At 43.5% G+C, this 15,946-nt stretch overlaps 1 protein-coding gene across 2 annotated transcripts in view; it reads left to right on the top strand.

The window, feature by feature from the left end:
* Positions 1-3,997, top strand: part of LOC139389844 (protein prenyltransferase alpha subunit repeat-containing protein 1-like) — a 30,023-nt gene extending 26,026 nt beyond the window's left edge. The window contains exons 7-8 of one of the 2 annotated variants that reach the window (XR_011629435.1): positions 859-2,771; positions 2,858-3,100. Coding sequence is in view for 1 of the 2 variants with exons in the window: in XM_071136820.1 (XP_070992921.1) it covers positions 859-1,249 (391 nt within the window). In the remaining variant the exon portion in view is untranslated. Of the gene's footprint in view, positions 1-858 lie in introns of both variants that reach the window. The other variant, XM_071136820.1, reaches the window with a different exon arrangement.
* The last annotated feature ends 11,949 nt before the right edge of the window (positions 3,998-15,946 follow it).

Here is a 15,946-nt window from a genome sequence, read left to right as displayed (position 1 = left end):
GGTATATGGCCAATATACCACGGGTAAGGGCTGTTCTTAGGCAGGACGCAACGCGGAGTGCCTGGATACAGCCCTTAGCCGTGGTATATTGGCCATATACCAAACTCCAGAGGTGCCTTATTGCTATTATAAACTGGTTACCAACCTAATTAGAGCAGTTAAAAGTAAATGTTTTGTCATGCCCGTGGTATACGGTCTGATATACCACGGCTGTCAGCCAATCAGCATTCAGGGCTTGAACCACCCAGTTTATAATCTGTTAGACCATGACAATGTTCTCAGGAGTAGATGTGTTGGGGGTTATCATGACATCGATGTTGTTTTGCTGTGGAACATTCTTCCTTCTAGAGGGGGAAAACAAAGGGAGAGCGCAAGGGAGAGAAAGAAAAGAGAGAAGATAGATGAGAGGGAGGGAGAGAGATGTTTTGCCCCGAGGCTAAAGACCAGCTGCACAGTCAAGTGTTTATCCTGACCAGCTTTGTTGTGATAGGGAGAAGTGAGTGGTGCCATGGCAACAGTGTTCACATCCTTGTTGAATGTGTGAGACACGTATAGATAGATATATCTTAGGTTTTAAAGATGATTGTCGAAAAGTAGATTAGTTGTTTTTTTACATCACAACAGTTGTGCTCTTCCTCAAATACTTTATTAATAAGGATATTGTTTTTTTAGCCTACATAGTTTTGTATATTTTCCCCCTTTAAAAACAGTGCTTATTTATTTTTTAAGCTTCTCATTCCGTACAGATAAATAAATAATAAAGCACCCTCGAGGCTTTGCAGTGTAGCGTACTGGTTCACATTGACATGATTCCAGTCTAATGCTCATGCAGTATTTCATAACAACTATCTTCTCAAGGCGACACGTCTTCTACCTCTGGCACCACTGGAGGAGGGACCACCACTACGGCCAGGGCTTCGGCAGCGAGTCTCCCCAACCGAACCACACCGATGCTGGGCTGAGCAGCCACCCTCACACGGCCTGCCCTGGAGGTGTGGGTCTAGACAGGGTGCAGCGCAGGAATGGACAGGCTCAGGAGGGTCAGGATGCCATGGAAGTGGACGGGGTTGGGGTCCCGGACCCCCGTGACACCAAGCGCCTGAAGAGGGGTCCCCCTGGCCCCTGCCCCCCTGCTCTTCCCTCAGAGCACAGCTTCGTAGCCAGTGTCCTGGACAGCTGCCGCTCCCCTGAGCAGGGACGCTTCGCCCTTGCATACAGGAAGTGGTTGGACTCTGTTATTGGTCAGTGAGATATAGACTAACTCTGTCATTGGTCAGTGAGAGGATATACTTCCTGTTCCACCGGAGATGGGCAGCGGTTAGAAGTTGCCCACCTGCACAGATCTAGCATCCTCTCACCCTTACACAACCCCTAACCTTAACCATTAGGGCGAGAACTACTAAGAACTATCCCTAGATCAGCGTCTAGTGGCTGGTCAATTCATCCTATTCTTCAATACTCGTGAAGGGGGCTGGGGTCTCTGATAGGTCAAGTAATTTGTGGCCCCTCCCAAAAATGCCTGGACTCTGATTCATCCGCAGAGCTTTGTCTGGGAATGGATATCTGAGAAGGGCTTTTCTCTGGAATAGTACAGTGTGTCACCTTGGCCTGTTTGTAGTTCAGGTCTCTCTCAATGTTAGGGACTAGAACAACCATTCTGTCAGTCCTTTTAGTTGTTTCACTTATGAGATCCATGTCTCGGTTTCATTCATCGTGTCATTCCTTTTGTTCTCCCACTAACTGTAGAAGAATGGCCTATGTGAAGCTGCCATGGTTATCCATCACTAATCTTGTCGTTTTCTAGTCAGTTCTGCTGACTTACTTTGAGATGAGCAGTGCAGCAAATAATGAATTGTCAACATACAAAAACAAAGAAGGAAAAACTAGTCAAGCCATTACTGATGTGTCGCTACGGACAACCGTACAACTATAAAACCTTAAGACAGAGCACAATCATGAACCAACCAAACTCTAAGACCCTATGATCCGTGAACTGTACAAGTTAGCCATCTTGGTGTCATCCTAATAAACCTTATAGTGTGCTCTAAAATATGGAGTATGACTAGATTCTGAAATACAATTTTCACATTCATTTATTCAACATAAACTATCCCCTTTTAATTATTTTTTATTTTTTTAGTTAATGTGTTTGGAACAATATACTCTACTAGTACATCACATTTCCAGAGTGGGCTCTCTGATCATACCTTCAAATTTAGCAATGTTATTATCACCACCAGCACATTGAATGGGAAATGGATTCAAAGGGAACGCCCTCTGCTGGTGACTTGCTGAATGTGCAATCCTAAAGAAGGGCTGTGATTGGTTCATGACCAATGTCAATTTCTGTGTAAAATGGGTCATATTATGAAAAGTACCAGAGATCCAACTCTGGAAATGTGATGTTTGAAGAGTATATTGTTAAAAAATCAATAAGGGTAGTTGAGATTAATATTTTTTATGTTGAATAAATGAATGTGAAAATGTGTATTTCAGAACACGAAGGACTATAACGACACCAAGATGTCTGTATCGTGTACGGTTCACAGATCATAGGTTCTTACAGGAGGCATGTATAAGTCTAAAAAGGGCCTTATTCAATTAAATTTCATCCTGATTTTCAAAAAAAAAAATGGTTTGATACAAATGTTAATAAACATACTTCCTCCCAGTGGAGTTCCTATGTGAGACCAATCTGAGATACCAAAAAAAAACATTTCACACTCCTGCTGCTGTGGAATTGCCCTTATAGGTTTGAGCTTCATTGTTTTGTGTCCCAAATGGCACCCTATTCCCTTCTTCGCGCACTACTACCCATAGGGCTCTGGTTAAAAGTAGTGCACTATATAGAGAATAGGGTGTCGTTTGGGAGGCATCCTATTGACTTTCCAGGAGTGGTTGCTGCTTTGTTTCTGTCTGTTCTGTTTCACCCTGTTAGTGGTACTTACTCTTAGTGATCAAATCAAACTTTATCAGTCACATGCGCCGAATACAACAGGTTTAGACCTTACTGTGAAATGCTTACTTACAAGCCCTTAACCAACAGTGCAGTTCAAGAAAGAGTTAAGAAAATATTTACCAAATAAACTAAAGTAAAAAATAATACAAGTAACACAAAATAACAATAACGAGGCTATATACAGGGTACAGAGTCAATGATACCTGGGATTGTATTCACAAAGTGTTATATTCCGAGTCCTTTATATAGGATCAGTTTGGCCCTTAGATCATAATGGTTTCTATTACATGGTCAGCCCAGCCAGTCAATCAACCTTCGAAAAAAGCGTCTAGACAATATTTCCCCATGCTACTAGCCTAGCATTGGTTTGGGTACAGCGGGGTAATAGCTAAGTCTCGCTGTATGACTATCTGACTTGTGCAACATGTTGCAGTTTTTTTGTGATCTCCACCGTGTCACGCATATATGAACGTGACGAGACTGACAGCTTCTCCGATCCAGGGCAAATTAATTTATCATGACTATTTAAAATTAATATATCCAAAGATATGCCAATATAAACAAAGTTGAAACCAATGAAAGTGCACCTAGTTTATCATTTCAGCTGCTTGATGTGACTGTGTTAGCTTTTGTTGGCTAACAAAGGAGAAGTAACGTTAGCCTAGCTATCCCATAAGGAGAAGTAACGTTAGCCTAGCTATCCCATAAGGAGAAGTAACGTTAGCCTAGCTATCCCATAAGGAGAAGTAACGTTAGCCTAGCTATCCCATAAGGAGAAGTAACGTTAGCCTAGCTATCCCATAAGGAGAAGTAACGTTAGTCTAGCTATCCCATAAGGAGAAGTAACGTTAGCCTAGCTATCCCATAAGGAGAAGTAACGTTAGCCTAGCTATCCCATAAGGAGAAGTAACGTTAGTCTAGCTATCCCATAAGGAGAAGTAACGTTAGTCTAGCTATCCCATAAATATCTTATTGACTCGACAATCAGCTGGTTGTTGCCTATTTATAAAATATTTATTAAAATCATTATTTATTGAAGTTCTTGTCTCTTGTCGTCATTGAACCTCTGCTAGCTAGCTGCATGCCATTGATTTGTTTAACATAGCAAAGCATAATAGAATTTATGACCAGCCTGTTTGCACTGGCGGACTTATCAAGGGGTCTCGTGAGCTGGGCATAAAACTAATGCATTTCTCCACTTGAGGCATATTATGCCATTTATTTTTTTACATCCCTGTCAAAATCGCCAATGTCGGACTTCTGCGGTGGAAGGTGGCCAAGCTACAGCGTTTTTTTACAGACCAGGAGACAATCCCTGAAAATCTGCAGCGTCCACGCAGTTTGGGCTACACACTAATACGGGTTTGGCGGATGCCAGGCCCAATGCATAGTTCCAACTGTAAAGTTTGGTGGAGGAATAATGGTCTGGAGCTGTTTTTCATGGTTCAGGCTAGGCTAGTTCCAGTGCAGGGTAATCTTAAATGCAACAGCATACAATGACATTCTAGATGATTCTGAGCTTCCAACTTTGTGGCAAAAGTTTGTTTTTCAGCATGACAATGTGCACAAGGCGAGGTCCATACAGAAATGGTTTTCGATCTGTGTAGAAGAACTTGACCGGCCTGCACAGAGCCCTGACCTCAACCCCATCAAACACCTTTGGGATGAATTGGAACGCCCGACCTCACTAATGCTCTTGTAGCTGAATGGAAGCAAGTTGGATCATTGCTGTGGTGACATCTAGTGGAAAGCCTTCCCAGAAGAGTGGATGCTGTTATAGACGCAAATGGGGGGGGGGGGGGGGGGACCACTCCATATTAATGCCCATGATTTTGGAATGAGATGTTCCACGAGCAGATGTCCACATACTTCTGGTTCCGAGGACAGGACTTTTGTGTATCTTGATCGCACGCTCTCGCTGTCTCTGGAATCTCTCCTTGATAGGCTAGTAGTAGTAAATAAAATGCTCAAATTAATTGTACACAAGCTATTGTATTGTAGCTTTTCCTGGGACTCCACAAGCTTAGAGGAATAGCTGGAGCTGAGAGGCAGCAGAGGCCAGGTGCGTAATTGCGCAAAGAGAAACGTGAAGACAGGTGTTGCTAGCCTAAGTTGTAGAAGCGTATGCAACCCATAATTCATCAGCTGAAAATAAGGCCTAATAATGCAGTGAATAGCCTATACCCAATGAATTTACACTGAAATATATATATATATAATTTTTTTATTTTTTATAATCAGATTATGGAATGACCGGTAGACTAGGATAGTGTGCTCCCCAGGCTGTGCTCCGGCTCGAACATCGTCCCAATTGATTAAGCTTCTTAGGGACAAGAAAATTATCATACCTAAGATATAGGCAATTAAAGTCACAGTTATGAAAAGTTAGGACACTGAAGAGGCCTTTCTACTGACTCTGAAAAACACCAAAAAGAAAGATGCCCAGGGTCCCTGCTCAACTGCGTGAACGTGCCTTAGGCATGCTGCAAGGAGGCATGAGGACTGCAGATGTGGCCAGGGCAATAAATTGCAATGTCCGTACTGTGTGGCGCCTAAGACAGCGCTACAGGCAGACAGAACGGACAGCTGATCGTCCTCGCAGTGGCAGACCATGTGTAACAACTGGACTGAGGGCTTGTAGGCCTGTTGTAAGGCAGGTCCTCACCAGACATCACCGGCAACAACGTCGCCCATGGGTACAAACCCACCGTCGCTGGACCAGACAGGACTGATAAAAAGTGCTCTTCACTGACGAGTCGCGGTTTTGTCTCACCAGGGGTGATGGTCGGATTTGCGTTTATCGTCAAAGGAATGAGCGTTACACCGAGGCGTTACACCGAGGCCTGTACTCTGGAGCGGGATCGATTTGGAGGTGGAGGGTCCGTCATGGTCTGGGGCGGTGTGTCACCGCATCATCGGACTGAGCTTGTTGTCATTGCAGGCAATCTCAATGCTGTGCGTTACAGGGAAGATATCCTCCTCCCTCATGTGGTACCCTTCCTGCAGGTTCATTCTGACATGACCCTCCAGCATGACAATGCCACCAGCCATACTGCTCGTTCTGTGGGTGATTTCCTGCAAGACAGGAATGTCAGTGTTCTGCCATGGCCAGCGAAGAGGCCGGATCTCAATCCCATTGAGCACGTCTGGGACCTGTTGGATTGTAGGGTGAGGGCTTGGGCCATTCCCCGCAGAAATATCCAGGAGTGGGGTAACATTTCATAGCAAGAACTGGCAAATCGGGTACAGTCCATTAGGCGATGCACTGCATTACTTAATGCAGCTGGTGGCCACACCCGATACTGACTTACTTTTAATTTTTACCCCCCCTTTGTTCAGGGACACATTATTCAATTTCTGTTGGTCACATGTCTGTGGAAGTTGTTCAGTTTATGTCTGTTGTTGAATTTTATGGTCATACAAACATTTACATGTTAAGTTTGCTGAAAATTAGTTTATGTACTTTACTATTTACATTTTTGACAACTTTTACCTCACTGCATTTCTAAAGAAATTATTGTACTTTTTAACTCCGTAAAAGTTTCCTTGACAACCCATAATTTACGCAATTATCAAGAGAACATGTGGTCATCCCTTCTGCCTATGTTCTGGCTCATTTAACACACATGCATCTTTTGTAAGTAATGAGTTGTGCCCCTTGCTATCCATACATTTTTAAATCAAGAAATTGATGCCGTCTGCTTTACTTAATATAAGACATTTGATAGTACCCTACCATCCCCAGGAATCTGCGCAACTGGCGGTGAGTCGTGGGAGCAGGAAAAGCAACAATTGCTTCCACTTTGCCAGTTACTGGGCGCACTTGACCTCGTCCCACTTGTTTCCCTAAGTAAGTCACTGTAGCCTTCCCAAACTCACACTTGGCCAAATTGAGGGTTAAAGAAGCATTCTCCAACCGCTGAAACACACTTTTCAAAGTGGAGAGATGATCAGACCAAGTAGACGAATGAATCACCACATCGTCAAGGTAAGCAGTACAATTGGGCACATCCGCAAACACAATGTTAACTGGGCGCTGAAAAGTAGCAGGTGCACATTCCAAAGGGCATCACAGTGTGTTGTACGAAGTTATCAGGTGCAACGAAAGCCGAGATGTCCAAAGCTCGAGAGGTCAGTAACTGGCAAAGTGGAGGAATTGTTGCTTTTTCTGCTCCCACGACTCGCCGCCAGTTGCGCAGATTCCTAGGGATGGTAGGGTACTATCGTACGTTCTGTAAGAATTTCTCGACGGTAGTAGCTCCCCTTTCATCTCTGCTTAGTCCCAAGGTACCATTTAAGTGGTCCAAGGACTGTAACTATGCTTTTGAGTCCACCAAAGCGCTACTTTGCAGTGCCCCAGTGCTTGCCGGCCCCAACTTTGACAAAACTTTTAAGCTGGAGGTAGACGCAAGTATAGTGGGGGTGGGTGCGGTTCTTTTGCAGGAAGATGGAGTGGATCTGCCTGTCAGTTTCTTCTCCCTTAAGTTCAACTCGTGTCGGTCAAGGTACTCCACCATTGAACAAGAGAAGCTGGCTTTATTGCTTGCCTTAGAGTTCTTTGAAGTATGTGGGCTCCAGTGCCTTGCCTATACTGGTCTTCACAGACCATCATCCTTTGGTGTTCTTGAAGCAAATGTACAATCAGAACCGCCGCCTTATGCGTTGGGCTCTAATTGTACAAGGATACAATGTACAGATTCACTATTTGAAGTGGTCAAGGTTTAGTAACTGGGGATATGTTGGGTTTTGTTATTGCAAACTGTATGTTTGCATTTTTTGTAGTGGGTGTGTTACGTTCCCCAGTTCCTGTGTTGTGGTTTTGTATATGTGTGTTTCAGGAAAATGGCTTCCTGGAATCCCCCAAGCAGCTGATTGGTCGACTCCATGGCAAATTGGAGCTGACCCCGTCCTCTCGTCAGAGGACGCAGCTGTCTTCAATTACAGACTCCTTCTGAAGCAATATAAGCCAGTGTTCTGTTGCTCTGAAGGGAGATGAGTGTGTCCTGTGTTGATTGTTGCTGGGGAGCTGATTGGTATGTCATGTGTGGGTTGTTGCTCAGACCTTATTTGACGTCCTGTCTTGGTTGTTGCAGAGAATAGAGCTGATGGGTAAATTCTGTGTTAGTTGTTGCTCAGAGTTTTGTTAAGTATTGTGTAGCCGCTGCTTCTGAGGTATGTGTGTGTGCCAATAGGATGCAGTGGTTTTGATTCTTGAAATTGTTTCTTGTTGTTCTGTTTTTATTCCCAGGGCGAAGGGGAAGGCACCTTGGGAGTGCTTAGGCAAGAGGCCTGCGGGCATACGTATACCCGTAGTATTTACTGTCTATGCACACTAGGTAAGACCTGGGCGGTGTCACGTTCTGACCATAGGTCTTGTGTGTTTTCCTTGTTTTAGTGTTGGTCAGGACGTGATCTGAGTGGGCATTCTATGTTGTGTGTTTAGTTTGTCTGTTTCTGTGTTTGGCCTGATATGGTTCTCAATCAGAGGCAGGTGTTAGTCATTGTCTCTGATTGGGAACCATATTTAGGTAGCCTGTTTTGTGTTGGGTTTTGTGGGTGATTATTTCCGTGTCTGCGTTTGTTTCACCACACAGGACTGTTTCGTTTTTTTTACATTTATTGTTTTGTATATTTGTAGTGTTTTCTCGGTATTCGTCTTGATTAAAGATGTTTAACCCTAACCACGCTGCGTTTTGGTCCGTCTCTCCTTCCCAGGAAGAAAGCCGTTACAGGCGGACCATCCCCTGTATTTTGGTTAGTGCACCACGTGGTGCTAGTTATGTAAGTAGTGGGTAGGCAGGTAAGGTAGGAGAGGGGGCTTTGATACTTACTTTCTTTGCTTTGGTTCCGTCCAGCCCCAAAATCACCGTGTGACGGAATACATTCCTTGTAAACGGTAATTCTCTGCGTTTTTGTCATTCTTACTCACACCTACAGTCCCGTAACTCTTTCACTCCACGGGGAGTTGAGGTGTTGCGTTCCCTCTTCCTAGAGGCGTATGTAACACGCAGTTCAGCACATAAGGTTAAGGGATTATTTAAGCAATAAGGCACGGGGGTGTGTGGTATATGGCCAATATACCACGGCTAAGGGCTGGTCTTATGCACGACGCCAAGTGCCATATACCTCAAACCCCCGAGGTGCCTTATTGCTATTATAAACTGGTTATCTTTAAATGGGAATGTTCACCACCTGTGTCTCTCTTCTTAAAGGAAATGGTTAACCTACTTTAACATCTCTTAAACCTCCCGCTTATGATCTGATTGGTGATCTGCCCCTAAGTCACACCAGCTCATCTGTCAAAGTGGTTATTATACAGTGCAGTAGTATCAGGTATCACCATGAATGTTCTGGAGTCAGTTCTGTATAGTGGTCACTAACTGGTGCAGCCACAAAGTCATAAAATCTGATTCTACAACGGGTTGGTCAAAACAAGCATTGTGTAAGCCATACTAAAAAACCTGTTTAGCACGGCTAAGCCTGTAATGCAAAAAATAGGCTTTTTTTCCCCTGTTCCATCTGAAAAATCCCTCAGCTCAGCCAGACAATTCATTAACTTGATCTCCAAGTGTAAAAAGGCATCTAGACATCATCTCCCCCTGCTTCTAGCCTAACATTTGGTTTGTAGATACATTAATGTCTATCTCCACTGTCCTATTGAGAATGAACGTGTCTGGACGAGACGGACATCTTTTCTCAGCCATCATTTTTATGGATTATACAAAGAAATGTAAATTGAAAACAAGTCAAACGAAAATGAAACGTCGCTACTTTGTTATTCCAGCTGTACGGTTTGATGTGACTGTATAGCTGTAGTTGGCTAGCTAGCAAGCAAAGGATAAGAACATTGCCAGGCAGCATGGCAACGGCACATTTAGAACGAATGACTGGGTCGCGTCATAGATACAGAACAAAAAGACTGCGCGAGGGGGATCGTCACTGGCAACCTAACCAATAGAATGAACGGACATTGTGATGAATTGGTCTTAATTCATATTGTTACTTGCGCTAGATCATGAGGGAAGTGGGGATCATGGCTACTTAGCATTCAGTCACATGAAAAGAACCTACGGATAAAAGTATTTTATATCTTAGATACAACCAAGGTCATTACATGGTGTCAGAAGTGGGATCAAGCTCTACAAGTGTAAGCTCAAACAAAGCCAGCTTCGCTTCCTGGGGCACATCATTGATTCAAACGGTGTCAGGCCTGACCCGCAGGCATCTGAGTGATGCAGAGACAAGGTACGCTCAGATTGAAAAAGTATTTTAGCAAGCTTATGGGCTTGTGAACGCTTTGAGATGTACGTCTATGTACTAGACAGCTTCAGGCTGGTCACGACCACAAACCTCTTGTGCCCCTCATTAGCAAGGACGTGGACTATTTTCTTATCAGGTGTCAAAGACTCTAGATGAGGTTGATGTGTTAGAGGAATCGCAGAGTACGCAACAGGAAAGACACGTGCCGTAGCTGATGCTCTGTCCAGGGGTCCACTGAGAAACCACGAGGGTACAGCAGAATCCCACAGTGACGTGACTGCGTATGTCACATCAGTTGTAAGTAATCTACCTACTCCCCCACACGGAGAATGGAGGACATCAGATTGAACACAGAATCCGACCCACAGCTGTAGTCAGCTCTGTGGTTCTTCAGAAATGGGTGGCCTGAGTACTTCGAGAACCCCTGAATCGATGAGACTTTCATCAGGTGAGAGGGGAACTACCAGAGACACATGGACTAATGATCAAGGGAAACCATATAGTCATTCCTACATAGGATTCATGATGGACACCAAGGGCTGGTTAAGTGCAGGGAGAGAGCTAACCAGTCAGTGTGGTGGCCTTAAATCTCACAGGTGCAAATGTGTGCATTTTGCTGTGAAACTAGGAGCACACAGAGAAAAGAGCCATTAATGTCTAGGGAGCTTTCCTCCAGATCATGTCAGAAAATAGCAATAGATCTGTGTGAGTTACGAAAAGCAAAGCTACCTAGTGTCAGACGACTATTCTAGATTCCTTGAAATCCTCCACCTTCCAACCAGGACTAGTAGCCAGGTCATAGCCAAGCTCAAAGCAGCCTTTGCTAGGTACGGAGTCCCTGAGATCTTGATTAGCGATCATGATCCCCTCCCCCAGTGGGCAAGTACAGCGCTAAAATAACTCAGGAGTATGAGTTCATACATGTGACAAGCAATCCCCACTTCCCACAAAGTAATGGACATGGGGAGAGGGCTATACAGAGAGCCAAGTGGATAATCAAGCAGACAGAGACCCCCTGCTCGCCCTGCTGACGTACAGAGCCACTCCCTTAACATCCACAGGGTTCAGCCCGGCCGAACTACTGATGGGGAGAAAGGACAACCCTCCCTTCCTTGGAAGAGAGTCTGAAACCGAATTGGCCTGACCAGGAGGAGGTCAAACCGGTAGACGCTCCTGCAAAACGGACGTTTTGCTACAACCGCAGGGATGGAGTCAGACATCTTCCATCACTGTGCCCTGGGGACACGGTGCTCATGAAACCTAGTGGTTAGAGCGTTGGACTAGTAACCAGAAGGTTGCAAGTTCAAATCCCCGAGCTGACAAGGTACAAATCTGTCGTTCTGCCCCTGAACAAGTCAGTTAACCCACTGTTCCCAGGCCGTCATTGAAAATAAGAATTTGTTCTTAACTGACTTGCCTAGTTAAATAAAGGTTTAAAAAAACTTTTAAAAACGTGATGGACAAAAACACTGGACGACACCAGCTGTTGTTCAAGGCCCCAGCTCCACCCCGCGTTCATACCGGGTGGAAACTGCCCAAGGGGGGCCGTTTAGAAGGAACAGGCGCCATCTACAGCTAAGCAGAACGACACCAGACCAGGTCACAGAGACCGTGTCCATGACCTCTGAGGTGTCTGGTGAGTCAGCGGAGAGACCAACTGTTTCTCCTCACAGGGATGTGCCTCTTCCACAAACAGGAATAGGGACTAATGGCACAGGAATAGGGACTAATGGCACAGGAATAGGGACTAATGGCACAGGAATAGGGGACTAATGTCACAGGAATAGGGACTAATGTCACAGGAATAGGGTCTAATGTCACAGGAATAGGGACCAATGTCACAAGAATAGGGACTAATGTCACAGGAATAGGGTCTAATGTCACAGGAATGGGGTCGAATGTCACAGGAATAGGGACTACTGTCACACGTTGTGATGAATGGTTTAATTCATATTGGTACTACATGATTTCATATGTGTTATTTCATAGTTTGGATTGTCTTCACTATTATTCTACAATGTAGAAAATAGTCAAAATAAAGAAAAACCCTGGAATGAGAAGGGGTGTCAACTTCTGACTGGTACTGTACATTCTGAAGTAATTATGCAAATATATTTTATTTGCAAAGACAATTAGTTGAATATTTTTAACGTATTTGGAAATACACTTGGAAAGTATTTGACAGTATTTTCAAATACTATTTTAAAATACCTGGGTTAAATGCATGGCAGTATTTTTGAGTCTGTTAAACAATTTGGCAGACTATTTGGTTTTTACAAATAATCATTGGAATACTCAAATAAAAGTACATGTTTCGGACTGTGTATTTGAAAATACTGATAAAGTATTTGAAGTAACAGATACTCAAATACACATAAGCAGTGGACTCAGCCAGAGGGCAGCCAGGGTAGGGAGGGGTTATAGTGTGGGTTGGAAGACCATTTGTAGGAGAGAGAGACAGCCCTGTGTTCCTGTATGTGTCTGAGCCCTCTTGTGGAGGTGCTACTTAAAACAACGGGGCCAGTATTCACAAAGAATCTCAGAGTAGGAGTTCTGCTCTAGGATCAGTTTTCAGCCTTTTAGATCGTAATGAATAAGATTGAATGGACAGGAGGGACTTGATCCTAGATCAGCACTCCCACACTGAGAAGCTTTATGGACATGGGCCCAGGCTACTGTTAGTGCTCCTGGGTGGTGCAGCATTCTAAGGTACTGCATCTCAGTGCCAGAGGCGTTACTACAGCCCTGGTTCGAATCCAGGCTGCAACACATCCGGACGTAATTGGGAGTCCCATATGGTGGCGCGCAATTAGCCCAGCGTCGTCTGGGTTTGGCCGGGGTAGGCCGTCATTTTAAATAAGAATTTGTTCTTAACGGACTTGCCTAGTTAAAGAAATGACAATACTGTTGTGTGAATCTGTGATGTGATCAGAACTGTCTTCCTGACCAAACAGGCACCGGTATGGGGCCGAGGCAGGTAATGTCAACACAAGCAGACACAAAGACAGGGTACAGAGAGAGCTGGCGTGAGCTTGGCAGTTGGTATGGAAGTACAGTGTTCTCTTCACGGCTACCGGATAACAAAATGTGACAGCTCAACATGATCAAAACCAAACTGTTGTTTTGAGTGTAAGTAAGGATTAGTGCTAGAGACAGGCTCTTCAGAGAGTAGCACCTCATAGGATCAGGAAGGGGCAGGCTCTTCAGAGAGTAGCACCTCATAGGATCAGGAAGGGGCAGGCTCTTCAGAGAGTAGCACCTCATAGGATCAGGAAGAGACAGGCTCTTCAGAGAGTAGCACCTCATAGGATCAGGAAGAGACAGGCTCTTCAGAGTTAGTAGCACCTCATAGGATCAGAAAAGGGCAGGCTCTTCAGAGTTATTAGCACTACATAACAATCACCTTGCAACTGTTAAACTCTCCCAAGATGCACAGCTAGACACGCTTGACATCAACCTGGTCTTAAAGCATTTCCTATTTGTACGTAAATCCGAGACACTCCATTTAGTATAGTATGTATTCATTTGTGGTTGTCCATCACCCATTTTGTATGATATATTACGAATTACAATTTGTATTGTATGTTACGAATTTGCAAAGCATATTATATGTTTTGAATTGTATCTAGTTGGCTAACATTAGCTAGGCTAGGGGTTAGGGGTTACGTTTTAGGAGTTAGGTTGAAGGGTTAAGGGAAGGGGAAGTAGTGGCAAAGTAGTAAGTTGTGGAAACGTTTCTAAAGTTGTCCGTGATGAGATTCCAACACAACCTTTCGGTTGCTAGGTGTTCTCATTATATGGCGAAAGCACTCTTCTTGTTTTTAGTTCAACCTTTTTACACACAAGAGCTTCCATTTAACTCCTACTACAATGATGTTCTCTGTTACCTTTTGTTTTGAAGAATGAAGAAGACAATGTACAGTCGTGGCCAAAAATTTTGAGAATGACACAAATATTAATTTTCACAGTCTTCTGCCTCAGTGTAACACCATTCTTCCTCCTCTTCTGAGGAGGAGTAGCGAGAAGGACCAAGGTGCAGCGTGGTAAGTGTCCATAATGTATTTAATAAAGACAAATTAACACTTGAACAAAAACAATAAACGTTAACGTGAAATCTACAAAACCGAAACAGTACCGTGTGGCGACAAACACTCACACGGAAACAAACACCCACAACTCAAAAATGAAACCCAGGCTACCTAAGTATGATTCTCAATCAGAGACAACTAACAACACCTGCCTCTGATTGAGATCCATACAGATATTGACTCTTTGCATCAACTTCATGTAATTGTCAATAAAAGCCTTTGACACTTATTAAATGCTTGTAATTATACTTCAGTATTCCATAGTAACATCTGACTAAAATATCTAAAGTCACTGAAGCAGCAAACTTTGTGGAAATTAATATTTGTATCATTCTCAAAACTTTTGGCCACGACTGTACAACCTAAGCATTATGTAAGAGATTCTACTGCTCATTTTTACATCACTGTGTCCCGAATGAGGAAACGTATGTCTGAAACGATCAAATCTAAAAAAACAAATATCTTTTTTTAGTTTCATCTGATCTGTCCAGATCTGTCATCGTCACCATGTGAATGAATGAATACAAGCATATCCTTACTCTAACTACCACGGGGGTTTGTTGTTATCGCATATTTATTTGCAGACATTAGTACACAAACGTTAGAATATGATAACAATTATACATCTATGCAGAAACACTTATTTTTACAAAGGTTCAATGAGCTTTTTAAAATGTTATGTAAGTTCTGTTATTTTGTTGGGAGTTTAATATTACTTTTTTTCTAATTTATATTGTAAATTTATCATAGTACACACCCCTCCCATCTTTGATTAATGTTGTATTTATTTATGGAGCAATAGAATTCTGTGTCCTGTCTCCACATAACTAGTTTTTGTCATCTGCTAACCAAGCATAATAAAGCTCATTTGGAATATAGAACTATGTCACTACCGTAGAATAACAGAGAATACCATATCTAATTACATAACGTCATCAATAAGAACAGGTACTGACCAGCTACAGGAACTCTGAGAGGTGGGAAAATGGGGAATAAACAGGTAATCGGACATTCAGTGCATTCGGAAAGTATTCACACCCCTTCCATTTGTCCACACAATACCCTTTAGTGACAAAGTGAAAAGAGGTTTTTATAAATGTTTGCAAATGTTTTTTTGTTTTTTTTAAACATACCTTATTTACATAAGTATTCAGACCCTTTGCGATGAGACTTGAAATTGAGCTCAGGTGCATCCTGTTTCCATTGATCATCCTTGAGATGTTTCTACAACTTGATTGGAGTCCACCTGTGGTAAATTCAATTGATTGGACATGATTTGGAAAGGAACAAACCCGTCTATATAAAGATCCCACAGTTGACAGTGTATGTCAGAGCAAAAACCAAGCCAAGAGGTCGAAGGAATTGTCCGTAGAGCTCGGAGACAGGATTGTGTCGAAGGCACAGATCTGGGGAAGGGTACCAAAATATTTGCAGCATTTAAGGTCCCCAAGAACACAGTGGCTGACCAGGGATGTTCTCTGTTTAGTGAGTCTGCCAGGTCAGAGGCAGTAGGGATGACCAGGGATGTTCTCTGTTTAGTGAGTCTGCCAGGTCAGAGGCAGTAGGGATGACCAGGGATGTTCTCTGTTTAGTGAGTCTGCCAGGTCAGAGGCAGTAGGGATGACCAGGGATGTTCTCT

The sequence above is a fragment of the Oncorhynchus clarkii genome, chromosome 30, assembly GCF_045791955.1.
Source record: "Oncorhynchus clarkii lewisi isolate Uvic-CL-2024 chromosome 30, UVic_Ocla_1.0, whole genome shotgun sequence".
NCBI classification, from domain to species: domain Eukaryota; kingdom Metazoa; phylum Chordata; class Actinopteri; order Salmoniformes; family Salmonidae; genus Oncorhynchus; species Oncorhynchus clarkii.
The sequence above is the reverse complement of the archived record's forward strand: the minus strand, read 5'-3'. Positions and strand labels throughout refer to the sequence as shown.